Below are 16,564 nucleotides of genomic sequence, written 5' to 3'. Positions count from 1 at the left end.
TGATATGGTCAAGTCATGGTGAGCGTCTCGGAAAGTCTTTTAAAATGCTCTTCTTAGGGAATAGGAGATAGCCACTGTATGCACCGGAGCGATCTGTCTATAATAATATGATGTCCGTTTTAATTTTGTTCAAACTGTATATGTTTGGTATGTAAGGTTATGCTTTTTCGGTTATTATAGAGATTAAGATTCAATTTCTAGTGTTGCTATTGATATCTCGATAATGAATATAAACACATTGCGGAATACACAATGTTTCCCCCTTCTTATTTTTTGAGATATAATCAATACAAAAAAAGTATGTCAATTATGCCGCCAGAATCTTTACCTCATCTTCTATCTATATCTTTAATTATTCCTTATATTGTTATATGTTATGTTAATTATTTTTCTACTTTTTCCTTACCTTCTTTTACCTAAATTCAACTCTTGATCATCTCTGATAAAGCATTAAATCCTTTTGTGTTAATTACATGCCTTTCGTATCCTTGTTTCCTATCCCACACAGCCTTTTAACTTTCTCATATCAATTGATGTCGCCTTCATCTTTTACATAAGCTTTTCATAACTTTAAATGTATGTTAATACAAATACAGTTTAAATATTGACAATACACAATACTTCTTATAATATGGCAATTATCTCTTAATTTATTTTTGATTTCACAGCTTTAACAAAGAAACAACAAAATTCCGCTCTTCAATTGACAGTCTTTGAATTATTACTTAAATACAGGTATTATAGGGATTGTGGCATTCACTTTGTATTTCTTTTCGTAAGCACTGAAATTAAAATAATTATGTTTAAGTCAGAATATACAAACAAAACTGGCGACTGGTGTATGCTATAAGGTATTATAATATTAGTGACTTCTTACATGAATACACATCTTCGGAATAGAACGATCGCTTCATAGTCGTTTCATTTAAGGAATAAGAATAATACCTCTGTAAATAGCCTTAAAAAAACCTTAAGATTATATTGGGGTATATTTTGTTTACAATCAATATGTTAATATCTGAGCCGAGATGATCCAGTGATTAGAATGCATACATCTCAACCGATGATTGCGGGTTTAAACCCAGGCAAACACCACTGAATACTCATGTGCTTAATTTTGCAGGCTGTTGTTGTTGTATGTAAATGTAATTGATTAGCTATGCCCGTGACCTTGTACGCGTTTTAATTTAACAAAAAAAGAATATTATTGTAGCCTAAGTTACTCCCTATAATATCATTTATCTGCCAGTGAAAATCCTGTCAAAATCGATCCAGCCGTTCTAGAGATTAGCCGGAACCAACAGACAGACAGAGACAGACAGACCGACAAAAATTGTAAAAAGTGTTATTTTGGTATATTCTGGTATTTTGGTATAGCGGTGCACGGTGCATATAGCACCGTGCACTGCTATTTTAATCCAAGCAAGAAACAGACACTCCAATTTAACAATTTAGTTTAATATATATCTACATATACAGTAGATAAATATAATTATAAGTTATGAAAAATTATGTATAAAACAATATTAAACAGCTCCATTTCGATGAATATTACCCTGCTTACTAGGTGATCTGTATGACGGTAGGGTAACATTTCTTGATCGCGAGTCAATAGCTGCATAGTATATGCAAAAGTTACATGCTGCTGCCATGATTGTTACATTGATAAGATATACATACAGTATTGCACATGTTGTATGTATATCTTATTTTAATAATCTATAGGTACATATAATAAAATTGGATTAATATTTAAAATTAAATTGTAATATTATAATAGCCCTTTTTTACTCAATGCATATGCATGTATACACGGTACATATACAAAAATAACATTTTTTAGAATTAAACTTTAATTAATTTACAGTTTTTGTCTGTCTGTCTGTTCCGGGTAATCTCTGGAACGGCTGGACCGATTTTGACGGGACTTTCACTGAAAAAACATTTTTTTTTTGTTAAATTCAATCGCGTACAAGGTCGCGGGCACAGCTCGTAGGAATATATATTTTATCTATATGTTTCGTTCTAATTATTTCTTTTATCAATTAAATAGTTGTTTATCGTCAAAATATTCTAATTCCTGACTAATATTATTGGAAAATTAATTACTCATCCACGAGAATCTTTACAGACTTGTTCTAGACCCAGTGGAAGCGTCCATACATCATTTACTGGTCTCGTATGTAGTTAACAACATGGACAATCTGAGCTTTGCATCAAGAAATCGGAGCTATTCATTAAAGTTGAAACTCTGTATGCATGTATGATTTGAAGCAAATTCATTGATTACTGAATAATTATTCATTGATTAAATTTTTAGTGAAAAATGAATGAAATAACCGTGGCAAAAAGAAACGGAAAAATTCTGCATACTCAAAATTAAAATTCTAGTCTAGGTAATAATAGCCCTTACAGAAATTTTGTCGACAGACTGTGTCGTGTGGCTCTTCTACAAGATACGAAATTTCATAAAATTCATTATATATGTGTATCTATAAGCGATCTCGAATATCTTATCTTGATTACAAGTAAATATATAATTAGTATTTATAAAAAGATATATTATTTAAGATTTATGTATGTACTACTTTTTTAATAATTATAGATAACTAATTGAATGAGGTTTCACAAACAATGTTTAGATTTTAGGTACATCATTTATAAATAAGGAACAACAAAACTCATTTAACTCATTTATTTTATACTTTCGGGCACACAATTTTACTAAATACATCAACTCATACAACAACAAACTTCGATACAAAACTGACATGCATCGCGCTACATATAAATAAGTTCGATTTACAACACTTATATAAAACTAATGTAAAAATATAAAAATGATACATAAAGGCTATCGATGATTATAGCGCATGTACCACACCTAAACAATGTCTTTCTTTGATAAAAAATATTACATTTTACGGGATAATATTTGTTGTTATGTATATTCAGGAGATTTTCTCTTACATTGAGAAACGCCTAAATTTTAAAGCTGGTAATCTTTCAGCCACCATGGGTTTTTATTAGCAATACCTGACTGGGATGATGAGATGAAATATGGTTGAGAAGGTTGCTTAGAAAATATCAATGAATTCGATACTTTTGGAATTACGTTTTGGGAATGTAAGGTGCTGAAAGGAGTTTTTGAGCCTCTGTTAGATGTAGAGGGCAAGAAAATTTGTGGTGGAATTTGAGAAATTGTTTCTAGGCGTGGATTGTACAAAGGTGTTTGCGGGGCGAAGTTGGGGAATGTCTTCGGCGCTTGGGGTTCGCAAACGGTTCCTTGAATTAGCTTGTCTAATGGCGCAACATAAATTCTGAAGTTGATGTCGCTATAATTTAATTCCGACTCTAAAAATACGGGCATCCTGTCTGAAATTACCCAGACATTTCTTTCCTCGTCGATTTTCACATCACTAGGGAACACGAGACCGACATCGTCTTTGTCAGCGACGGCAGTATTTTGTGGATTTAAAGTGAAGGCCGAGTTCCAGCATCCAATAGCATTTTGATCGATCAAGCTATAAAGTTGGACACCAGTGCTGTCCATTACCTTAGCAGTGGTATGTGTGTCACGTCCGCGGGAACCGACGACCTTAAAGTCGCGGTATGAACCGGTTACTTTAGATTCGTCTCTTAGAATACGAGTGGAAACGGCGAACTCAGTGTAACTAGACAGAGGGCTGAAGTAAAGTGTTCTGAAACCATCAGGACCCATTGGAGATGTGGTTATTCCGAATATACCTTCAGCGCCCCACTGGAAGTTAAGGCCGGCAATGTTGAAGTCTCCGACAAGGGGATCGGGCATGAAGTAGCTGTGGCTGAATCTCCACGACTTGTTTTGTTCCCAGGAGTAAGCGATAAGGCCGTAGCCGAGCTCGTCAGAGAAGTAGGCAAAAGTGTCATCGCAGGTAAGTCCCTCGTCTAAAGCTATGTTTGCGATGAAAGTTGTGGAAACGATGTCCTCAGGTCTGAAGACGTATCGCCTGATGCGCTGGTCGGTGTTCAAGTCGTATACGTTCAGGGAATAAGGACAGACATTGGTCACGTTAGGATCTGAAATAAACAATAAAAACGGTATAAAGTCAACTCTGAACTATTTGCTGTAGTTTATTTTAAATGATAATGACATGTTCGTTTCTCATATATATAAGCTGTCTAAGTGTCTCTATGGCTGTTTAGTATTTATATTAATCAAAAACAGTTGTATTTACCGTATCCGTAAGTGCCGACATCCAAAACCCAGAGTCGGTCGCATTTGTCAGCTTTGACTCTGTAAACGGTAGTCAGACCGCTCTCACAGTTGCCCAGTTCGTTGCCCTTGAAGCTGGGGTAGGGAGTCAGCTTGGGGGAAGGCTCATAGGGAGCATCTAAAGGAATGTAGTTCAAGGTAGCAGGAATACCTTAAACAAAAAAAAAACAATTGTTAAAACATTGTTATATATTTTAAGGTTATAAAAATAACTGATAATATCAATGAATTTTTCTTCTTAAGCTAAGAGCTATCTCTTAGCTTAAGAAGAAAAATTCATTGACGTTACATAATGCAATAGTATTTGTCCGAATTTCTATTTACTGACTTAGATCAACTGAAATGATAGCGAATAATAACGTCAGTAGTATGTGTTACTAATTCCACGGTTGAAACCATAAACTTAAAACTAGTTTTGCGATAATTAGGTTTAAATCCTAAAAAAAACGTACTCAGCGATGTTAGTGATTAAGTACCAAGTTAATGATCATACAAATTTCCAAGCAGCCGTTTATTTTCAATTAAAACATTTTTTTTAATTACGTAAGTATCAATATATGATTCAAAAGATAAAGCTTCATATGAAAAAAAAATATAGTGTTTTGAATTAGTGGATAATGTATCTTTGCGATCATCAGCAACAAAATCAGATATAAACAAATGTTATATCTGATTTATTATGAGTTATGAAACACTAATGCATTAATTGACAAAGCAAAATAGGTTTGCATTGAGTGATCCTATATTTTTGAACCTTCACTTAATTATATACCAATGCTCTTCAAATACCTAAACACAATAAAATCACCCGTTTACATTTTTAATGAAAATTTAACTTATTGACAGAAATTGAATCATATATTATAAACAGTAGGTGTTATACAACAGGTACACATTGGTATGTTGGTATGTTGTTGACATGCGAGTTATCCAAGACATGTTATGATGACTGTGATGACACAACTGTTACACAAATCATCAATTCGAAGCTCATGTTATTTTTTTTAAATAAATGAAGTATATTTCTGCACAAGACATTATGTAAATAGTATATCAATATAATCGTTTATTTTTCTTACCAACATACCATGTTTTTAAATAAAGTTTAGTTTGATTTTGATTCTGTTCTATTTGAATGAAGACGAAATTAAAATTTATACATTTAATCAACAATGTAAACATCACCTTATGTTGAAATGATTACACCATTTATGTACAGAGCCTATAAAATACTAAATGAAAGTTTTATTTACTCCGAAAATAATAACTTAAAAATAAACATGTTTTTATTTGTGTCTTAATTTGACATTGAACGTGGTCAGTAATTGTAAACAAACTGGGCCAGATTTATTTTTAATGAGCCGTGTCTGAGGCGTCGTTCACATACTTTAGTCACGAAAACGAAGTGTCAACTTTATTAATAAGAATTCAGAGTTAAAAAACAATAACTTTATCTTCAAATAACATTGCGATTGCAACTTCAAAGGATATTTTAAATCAGCTGTTCTAAAAAAACATTAAGTCATAATTCTAATTATGAGATAGCCAAGGAATCCAAAGGATTTCCATTTTCGGAATACATCAGTAAAATTTTTAGCAAATATAATATAAAATATGTATGAATATTATGGACGTGTCTGACTGATAGCATGACTTGGCTGAGTATCAAAATTGTAATATTTCATAAAATAATATCCTAACTTATAACTATTATTATAAATGCTAAAGTTGACTTTGTTACTTTTTGAAAATGAAATGAAATTTAATTAATATCTCGTTGATTTTCTTTCGCCGATTCGTTCCAGGTCCGAGGTGTTAAATTCCAAACCGGTGTTCGATTTTTGACCATCAATAATCAAGTGTAATCACTTCCGTATTAAATAAAGATTTTTGAATTTGAATTAACTTTCAAATCGCCCATCATGAAAATTTCATACTCGTGTCAGAAGGGCAGAGAAGGGAACAGGGTACTAGATACCTGACGAGCGATACCAGGAGGTGAAGACGCGGGCGGAACTAGTAGTATATAGTATGTATATAATAAATAAACATTAGTAGCAAGAATTGCTCAAGTTCCATCAGCTCGTAATGAGTTATTACATAACGGTGTCCGCGTAAGATAATTGCTTTAAGGTCTGCCTCAAATTAATTTATGTATAATGCATTATCATAACTTAAAAATTTTCCACTCATTAAACCTTTAAAATAGGCCTTGGAGTATACTTTTCACTTTACATAACAGTTGCTTGTAAATCATTATTACATTTAAATTGTAATATTATCACGTGCTTTGCTAATGAAAAATATGTAAGATATTTAACTATTAACTTAATGGAAAGTGCAAATATTGAAATAAATAACGACAGTATTTAATATGAAAATAAATTTTTTTTCAAATATTGGTGTGCTGATTTTTTTAACAATGTACACATGGGTTTATTTCCTCATTCTCGTAATGCGATAGGGTAACAATTCGACGTGATCGGAAGACCCGGTGCATGATTCAGAGGCTCGCGAGTATAACTTGTATTGCACGACCCGGGATCTGATCCTCGAGGTAGTAGGTACATCAGCAAAGCAGTAATTTTGAAATAGCAAAGACTTTATGATTTTTATTGTATTAATATTTTCACCTTACGGCTTTCTACCTTTCAGCTTTTTTCGTATAATAAGTCTTATTATTTTCTTTACCTGTTTAAATTCTTTCAAGGTATCAGCTTGCAGCATGCTTAATGCTCCTTTGATTTGTTTGTGTATTGAAATTGTTATACTACTAAGTGAACAAGAAAAGAAAATTTTCAAGCCAATTAACAGTTACGTCGGTTTAGACTTTCACTGTTAGAAGATGATGCTGTAAGCAACACAGATTAAGATAGCCATTTTTTATAACACGATATTAAAGTTATGAAACCTACCAATGATTTTAATTTATTGCTCTACTAGCAGTAGATATGTTACATTGGGCTTAAGGCCAAACTTTGATTCGTTCAAGTACTACGCAACTACGAATGTGTACTGGGTTCATGTTTCATTTTAATACAATAACTTTTATAGAAATGAGTACAGCCCAGTGGTTAGAATATTTGAATTTTATCTGAAGGCCTCTGCTTCAAATCCAGATACTACTGTTTTTTTTTTTTTAAATATAATTCTAGAGTACTAACTAGTATGTTTACGTATATCTTACAGTGGTGCCTCGAGGCGAGAAAAGCTACTTTAACTACCCAGCCTTACCCAGCAGTGGGATATTTATGATACCCATAAAGAAAATACTTGAAGGTGGAAATAATATTAAAATTAAAATGATAGTCAATCCATTCAGTAGTTAGCTATTCGCGAAAAAAAAATTGAACATGTGTGCATTGTGATGATTGACCAGGATCTGTTGTATGTTGTTTGTTATAACATTAGTACCTACACTCGACGATGTGGCTTGTATGGGTGAAGTAACTATTACATTCGAAATTGCCAAAGTAATTTTGAATTGACCGCGTAACGAGCTCTATAATATGTTAATGTTTTAAGCCACTTTAATATATAATTTCTTAATGGCAAGTATTACAAGATAAGCTTTACAAGTTGCATTACAAGATACATATTTCAAGTAGAAACTTAGAATCTTGGTTAAAGTTTGAGCTGAAGAGAACTTAGCGTTTTATTAAATAAAGCCTGGAGGAGATTTATGCAATTTGCTATAAAGGTTTACACGTATTCAGGATTTTACAGTAAAAATGAAAGACCTTGAATTTCAAAAGATGGCAATTCGCTGACAGAATGTAGGTAATCTAAGGACGCAATGCCAATGTCTCAAATCATCTATCACTGGTGTAATTCATCATAATGTATAATACGTTGCTTGCGTCTTATTTTGGCGCAGTTAATTGACCAGGTTTACTTATAAGGCCTTATGGCGAGGCTTGTGTAATATTTGTAGCGCGGGACAGGTAACGTCGGAGCGTGGGAGGATTATTGAAACGATTTAAAGAAAGGCATTGACATAGCTTTGCATATCGGTACGCAATGTGTAACTTAAGGTTTACTATTGTAGGACCACCTGTTTCGAGTTCGGAATCAGGGATTTTCCGCCAAGCAAGTCTCAGTAGCCGCCCGGAAATAGGAAATTGATAGCGTGCTCCAACAATATAGAATATTTGCTTTTGAGCCCGAGCTGTCCAGTTCTTTTATTGGTTCGGGTCCATATTTACATGTGAGATTGAGAGTCCACGACCCAGAAATATGTTTTGGGTCCATTATTACCACATCGATTTATAATTCTATTGACTGGAAGTGATTATATTTGTATTCCAAATAGGTCCCCAACAATTCCAATAATACTGGAATCCGCTCTAAACACTTGCAAATTAAGTATTAAAAAAATTTGATTCATAAAAATTGAAAAGTAATTTCGACGGATTATATTTAAAATATTTTAAATTCTCCAACCGGAATCTTGGAATGCGATACAAGTCTTTATAAAGGAGTTAAAATTGATTCGTACACCGTTTAACGTTTTTGATAATATATTTTTGTACTTGCGACTCATTACCGGACGAGTTTTGGAAACGTTTTATTTTTGTATCTGTGCATTTTATGTGACACTGCCTGACCTCAGTCAAAAATATTTAATCGAATGTCAAAGTCAAAAGTTCGAATTGAAAATTGCAGGTCGATATTATTGCCGATACCTATTTCATTTTCAACGTGAACAATTCGTGATTAGAATAAATTAAAGTATATTTATATTAGTGTAAGTCGATAATCAATGAAGTATTTAGGTTATATCGCCATTGTAATTGTATTTGAGTAACGCAGTTGAAAATGTTGTAAATCGACTTTTTTTGCGGGCGTGGTTACATGTTTCAATTGAAGTGTTAGTTTCATAATTACTTCAATTGGTTACGTCCATATATCACAATACTACCGACGTCCTGACTACAGCGGATGTCTTGACAAGAAACCCTTTTTTTGTTCGTTGCTGTTGCCAATTATCAAATCATTAATTATTATTTTTTCAATAATGAATACTTAATTACTTAATCAAGTATGTGTAGTTATCGGAGAGATTATAATGTTAACTTTTCACAACCTGGTCACAGATTAACCAAATCGGTAAAAATAGACAAAACGTGACAAGATTTTAGAAGACGCCGTGTGATGAATGTTAACTAGCCACGGGTTCGATCCAAACTTTCGTTTTAGTATTACCTAAAAGCAACACACAGTAACTTCATTGTTTACGATTTAAAATAGATTGTGATGTTTTACACGACCCGCTCGTAGCAATAAACACGGCAAACATATAAAGCAACGCCGGATTAGAGACAACCTTCGCTTTTATTGTCCGTACTTACGGAGATAAGTGCGCTTAAAATAAGAAAGAAATGTATTCTTGTTTACTGCAATGCCATAATAAATATCTTGACAAGGACATTATCATAAGTAATAATCCCTTGCGCGAATAAATATCATAGAAAGCATTTCAATTCTGCTTGAATATTGTTCTGACCTAATTTCTGCCACACACAAATACCAGTCACGCGGAAGACTTGGTCATTTTCATGGTCCGACAATTTGACCTCATCAGAGAGTAACTAGGCGCAGAATCAACCATTTTACATGTTTTAAAATGCAACGAATTGAGCCACTGGTGCTGAGAGTTTCCTGACATAAAACCTTTTGACTTTCTGCCCCAAAGCCTTGAAGCTGTGTCCTCGGGACCAGCATTTGTACTAACCAGATCAAAAAAGTAATCACCGATATGAATTATGCGCGTAAATTCTTTGTATGTTTGTAAGCTCGGTTGGTAATATATTTAGGATGTTATTATAATTTAAGTGTATAATATCGTTACCTTAATTTGTAGCGAGGTTAAGTTAGCAACGGCGCTCAAAATTGATTTCACACGTGCCTACCCTTCGACCTTGCACGCATGACTATGAGCTTAAGTTATGTTGGATTGCTATTACCAACTTACCGCACGCTACAAGCTTGTTTTTTTAATTATAAGGATCTATATTTTTCAATCACTTCAGATTAATCTATATTCCTTTTTTTATTCCCTTTTTTTTTGTCAAATAGTAACAATACCAATTTTTGTAAGGAATTATACGAGATCTTGCTAACATGTTTCTATTTAGCCTTTAAACAAAAGTTTAAAGCTGGCTCTAGGAGAACACAGACCTGAATGTCCGAGTGTCAAATCGTAATACGGTCCGATAAACGTAGCGCTATTGACACTAATCGTATGAAAATAAATTATAATATTTTATCATTATACTTAATTTTTTTCAATAGATATTGTTAAGCGGCGTGTATGTATAATAAAACGCGGATCTATTGCAACAGTGATTATGAAACCAACAGGGCGTAACCAAACATCACGCAATTTCGTAATTGAGATGCCTATAGTACAATTATAACATTCATTTATTGTTCCATAAGCTTTAATAAATGCTGGCAAGCCTTTATTTTAAAATAACCATAAATTATGATTTCCTAGATATTAACTTTATAAGATAAAATTTAGTGTAAACCTATCTCTGGTAGCTGGCTCGTTATATTACTCAAAATAATTAAAAAGAAATAACTAATATTAATATCAATGTAACAAAGATCGCTAAGATAACAATTTCAATAATTAAGTTGACAGCTTGCAGCACGGCGAGCTAATTTGTACAATTACCGAGAAAGCTAATATGCGGTTAGTGATACCTGCAAATGCTGATAAAACAGATATTTCTTACGATTTTATGCCACCGCTTCGTTTCTTGGACTCTGCACATAAGCTATCGTTTCTATATTTTTTTGTCATTCAAATTACCCTGAGCTACCTCTTTCTTGATGTCATTTTAATTTGTCATATTTAAAAAGATATGTTAAATTTTTCTCATTTAGTGAAATGCTTAAAATTCGAAATACAATATTAAGTAATGAAATCAAAGTTACTTCTAATCAAGTGGGTTCTTATGAGTAATTTTGAAAGGACATGTTGCAATGATATATGAAATGTAAATTTGCTACCGGTTCGGAACGCAGAACCGAGAATATTCCGTAAGGAAATACAGTTCATACTAATTTTCACTAATTAAATTATATTAAAAACTATTCAAGAGTACATTATTTGTGTTAAATTAATAATGGAAATTAACGAATAATGCAACACCTTTTTCATGTAATATCGCACTGATACAGTGCCTATTACAACCCTGTCTAACTGCACCTTTGCAAAATTTAAATCCGTCTAGAATTTCCAATAAGGCACTCAATCATTAGTTAAGTACGTAAATTAAACGATAAGAGGTTTACATTAATTGAATTATAAATTATATTCATAATATGTAAATTAATTTGATAATTTAAATAGTTGTTAAGAAAAGCTATACAGGCGTGCTAGGCACATTCTATTGTAAGCTAATGGTACATAAGCAGAATCATAATTTTATAGTTTCGAAATCCAAAAAATGTGTTAGTGTTGAATTCAGTTACATAAGCTAATAACATGACCTTAGCAATTTGGCGTTTTTTTTATTAACATAACTGTCTATTTAACCTGCGTAACATAATCATATAAATATTCATACTATCTGGAACGCGTTTAAGTTGTATGGGTGTAGTGTGGTTGTTTTGCAGACTATGTTGTAACTACTGCACTATTTATGATTAAGCATAAATTCATTTATTTATCACTAACTGAGGCAATGGTAGATTCAAATTTGACAACTAACGACTGGACCCGTTTGACGAGTTTTACATATTTTTGAAATAGTTTCAATACGCGATAGTATATTTGTATATCTTAACAACAACCAAGTTATATTGTTCGATAATTATTATAATGTTATTCAATATTTGCGTAGTGAGTGATTATTTGAATTTCAATCTTGATCCGAATAGGCGTTGTTTCAACTGAATTATTTACACAATGAATGTTCTATTGACCTCGAAAATGTAAAGCCTATTTCACCATATTAAAGAAATATTTACGTTTTTTGGAATTTTACCCAAATAGAAAATTTCCGTGACGAAAATTCAACTATGTGCGAAGACTATAAAACGCAAATATTACTCATTATTTATTTTCAAAAAAAGATATTAAAATAAGTATTATGAGAACAGATTATTGAAAATAGTTTAAATAAGAAAAGCAATCTAAAACGCGATAGCTATTATTTTAATGCTGATATTCCTTATCTGATCGCATGTTTTTTTTATCAAACATTAATAATAATTTTATACCAAAATTATTTGATAGTTTTATTAGTTGTTTAATTATCAGATGTACCCCTAGTTAAGTTGCATTTTGATTTTATGGTGATGAAAATATATCTAGATTTGGTTTGTATTGATTTTAAGATATTTCGAAATATGTTTTTTAATCCATAACATTAATTATATGTTGATCGATGATGTGCTCCTTGCATCATTATTATATGGCAGTAATATTAAATAAACTACCACATTCGATCGATCAAATTTATAATTATACCAACACTAAGTCTCTTTAATATAAATTACTATGATTTTGAATTGATATTAATCGACGTCGATCATCAATTATGTACTTTACATAACTCGCAAGTATAGCAAAAGCTTAATCAAATGATGAGTTATTTCGGCTTTATTGTTAAAAAAAAATACCTGCCGTTAAAATAATAATATCTATTAAATACAAATAGAGTACAAATGAGCTCATCTGAACTTACCGGGTTGCCACCTGGGAACGCTGACGAACAGCTTGTTCCTCCACCGCTCAATGCCAACGGGGAGGGCGTTCTGCGGGATGAGGCCCCCGGTCTGAAGAGCTTGCTGCTTCGAGTACTGGTCAGGATAGTTCCAGTCCAACACATTCCACGAATACATTTCCTGGAGCTTCACCGCCGCTGAAGCGACGGCTACGAGCCCAGAGATTAATAGGATCCTTATCACCATCTTGAATAGTCTGAAATACAAAAGATAACATGGATTATTCGTTTTTATAAAATATAAATAAATATAGATTAAATCACTGCGTTAATTTTGAATCGAAAATCAACGTCCCGAATGTTCGTAGCTGTGACATAAAAAGCACTCAACACTTTTAACTTTACGATAACTGCGATTCCTATTATGTTGCGCTTTTTTTTGTGCATAAATCAAAACGTTGATATGCAATTCCTGCAATTATTTAGTCGAAGCTATAAATATGATGTGAAATCAAGTGTTTCCTTCTTATGATGAACACTTATGAGGCAAACATTCGGTAAGGCAATGTTGGCGGTACGTACAGTTCGTGCTGGAGCCGGACAAGCCAGTTGTCTTGGCTGTTGGGTCTACACTGAAATGTATCAACTCACCCCTACTATTTAAAACGTGCCTCCATCTTCTCCTTCCAACGATTAAACTGTCGAGGGAATGAGCGCAGAGTTAAAAACTTACGCAACTGACGGCGACTATTAGCATTCAAAAACTAGTAGCGCGGCGGATATATTTTGAATATTTCAAAAAATGTATTTTATTATACAAGTCTTATTTTAATGGGCAATTTCGCCTCATTTAAAATACCAAAATTGACGTTATAGGACATACGTATTTGAAAATATTTAATAAAATTGAATTACGCGATCAAAGTTTAAGTTTTCTGTAGATTAAATTTTAAAATTTAATATGGTGCAACAAATAAATTAAAAAATAAAAATTTGAATAGTGAAGTAATGAAGTTACCCGGATGGGTTATTTGTAACATGGGTTGTATTATTTTTCTTTATTATATAATAACTTTGAATTATAAAATCGTACCGTTTGTAGGTCTGTGGTAACGTATCACGTGCGGGCGCGCTGTACTCGCACGAGTTTATCGCACGTTTGACCCACACTTTTCTTTGTAGATTTTTAACATTGATCAATGAATTTTTTGAAACAAATAAATATGACCTTTTGTTTATGTTAGGTTTTATCGTAATTTTTATTAGTTACGATTGTTTTCAAAAATAAAAATATTGCTAATAAATCTTAGAATTACAAAATGATTTAAACATAATGTTACGCTGGAGTGATGAATGTGTAATACATTGAAAACAATAAACTAAGTAATTAATCATATCCAATGAAATTGATACATCCTGCATTAAAATCAATGATTGCTAATTGCTCAGTTTATTTAGTTGTCTGCTTTATCAGTTTATTAAATTTATTGAATTCAAGACGCGTTACGTCAAGAAAAAATAAAGTATTTCTCTACTCAGAACATTAGTCGATGGTCGAGAACTGACACTAATACTATGATACCCTACGAGTGATTGTGTTTGTTTTGTTACATATATTGTTCTTGGTATGGTTCATTTTATTGTTATTTATATTATTCGTTTGTTTTTTATTTTAATATAAAACATACATGAGGTTATGATTTCAGGAAACTGGTTGTGAATTGTAATTTAAATATTTGGCGAATTAAAAGGCAGGACTAATGATTATACAAAGTAGTGATATAATTTACAAATCGTGACAGTATGTGTTGAAATAGTCAAATTAAAAGTTTTAATTGCTTTCTCTGTTAGGCGAATGTACTTAAATTTTTGCGTGGTATTTAACCTCCAAACGTCAAAGTTGTACAATTCTTCCGACCTCAAGTTAAAAATTAGAGCGAAAGTAAATCGATGAAGCTTACATGCTTGAACTGTATGATCAGCTGCGCTACAATTATATAAATTACATGAGATTCACGGACCACGTACATTGTAGAGATTATAGAAAGTTCATTATAGTTTCTTGGTAGGGATTTGGGATAAATACCACCCAATCATCAGGTATTCTACCATCAAACAGCAAAACTTAACATTATTTTGTTAAAGTTTAAAGGGTGAGTGAACTGTTGATTTTTGTTTTGTAAAAAATATCAAATAGTTTTATGTAAAGAGCCGATGCGACACTGAGACCGTATGATCTGCAACCTTGCAAGCGAGCCACTACGCCCGCGAGGCACTCACTGTACTAGATTTTACGATACAGATACAGTAGTAAGTATTTTGTCCATAATTACCTTCAAAGGTAAACACACAACCGCTTTGCATTAGTTTACTTTGCCTTTTACGTTTTGGATATATCATTTTTTTTTGTAATGTATTGGCAGAGTATTTTCTGTAATCTCTATTTTTTACCCCTTACATAATCAATGCGCCACGAACATTTAGAAAAAAGTTTTTATTTTCATCGACTCTGTTAGTTAGACTGTCACTCACCCTTGAAACTAGAACACAACATACTAAGTATTTAATTGCTATTTGGTTGTTGAATGACCGATAAGTGGGTGGTTACATCCAGTAGGCTTGTACAAGGAACTTCCATAAAGAAAAACTTATGTTTAAAATGTATAATTAATAAATATGACCGAAAAAAATCGAAAAGTGTGTGAAATTGTCATAATTTAAAAATGATAAAAAAAAATTACACCAAAATTACCAGTGATAGCCGCTTTTTGTCAGTGTTAAATAAAAATATGTATATTCATAATATTTTTATCGGAACATAACCAATAAAATGATATTTTCATAAACAACATCGAATTATCTATAAAACCTCGTTTGCCTTGCCTTTATGTGTAAGAACAATCCATTATTTAACAAAGTATCGGTTAATCGTGATAAATTGATTAAAGTCATTATTACATTATCAAACAATTATATATTTGTTGTTAACAAAGAATTCAGCGAATCTCCATAGAAGTGGAAGGAATTATTCGTTTCATTGTTTTGAAATACAATACTGGCATACATAAGTTTTGGTAAGGGTGTGAGGAAATCCTTGCTACATGTCTTAAATGAATTCCTAATTACTTGTATATGTAATTACAAGGACAGAAAAATGAGGCTTAGTTTGTCGAAACCTTGTCATTATTACTATAAAAACACAAGGAAACGCCAAAACGCGTTTTTGGTTTTTAAGGTTGACATTCCTATGTGACATTGGAGAATAATGTGAGCCTGGCTGACAGAACTTAAAGCCATTACACTTATTGATTTAAGATTGCCATGTGCACGTGATAGTGGCGATATAATCAGTGCCCTGGGGCATAAATAAAAGCCAAATTAAAAACCAAAAAAAGACACGTGTTGTCTTGGGCTGTATATAAACTATAAATGTTTTATTTTATTTAATATAATGTATTCAATCTTAATTCACATCTTCGCGTACCCTATATTCTTAAACATCATAATCATCCTGCCCTAATCCCTATTTTATTTGGGGTCGGCGCAGCATGTTCAGCTTCTTCTTTAGTCATCCCCTACCTCTATATCCACGTCCAGGCCCAAGACCTTCACAACATGTTCTGCTGCT

General features: G+C 32.4%; 1 protein-coding gene across 1 annotated transcript; it reads right to left on the bottom strand.

Annotated features, from left to right (window-relative positions):
* Positions 1 to 2,680: 2,680 nt before the first annotated feature.
* Positions 2,681 to 13,583, bottom strand: LOC124544459 (protein yellow). Its single transcript, XM_047123023.1, has 4 exons — positions 13,519 to 13,583; positions 12,958 to 13,193; positions 4,218 to 4,406; positions 2,681 to 4,059 (listed from the first exon to the last, which is right to left on the bottom strand). Exons 2-4 carry the CDS (start codon positions 13,181 to 13,183, stop codon positions 2,990 to 2,992), a joined length of 1,485 nt encoding a protein of 494 aa, XP_046978979.1. The 5' UTR covers positions 13,184 to 13,193; positions 13,519 to 13,583; the 3' UTR covers positions 2,681 to 2,989.
* Positions 13,584 to 16,564: the final 2,981 nt, after the last annotated feature.

Source organism: Vanessa cardui, chromosome 4, assembly GCF_905220365.1.
Source record: "Vanessa cardui chromosome 4, ilVanCard2.1, whole genome shotgun sequence".
NCBI lineage: Eukaryota > Metazoa > Arthropoda > Insecta > Lepidoptera > Nymphalidae > Vanessa > Vanessa cardui.
This window is presented reverse-complemented; position numbering and strand designations above follow the sequence as displayed.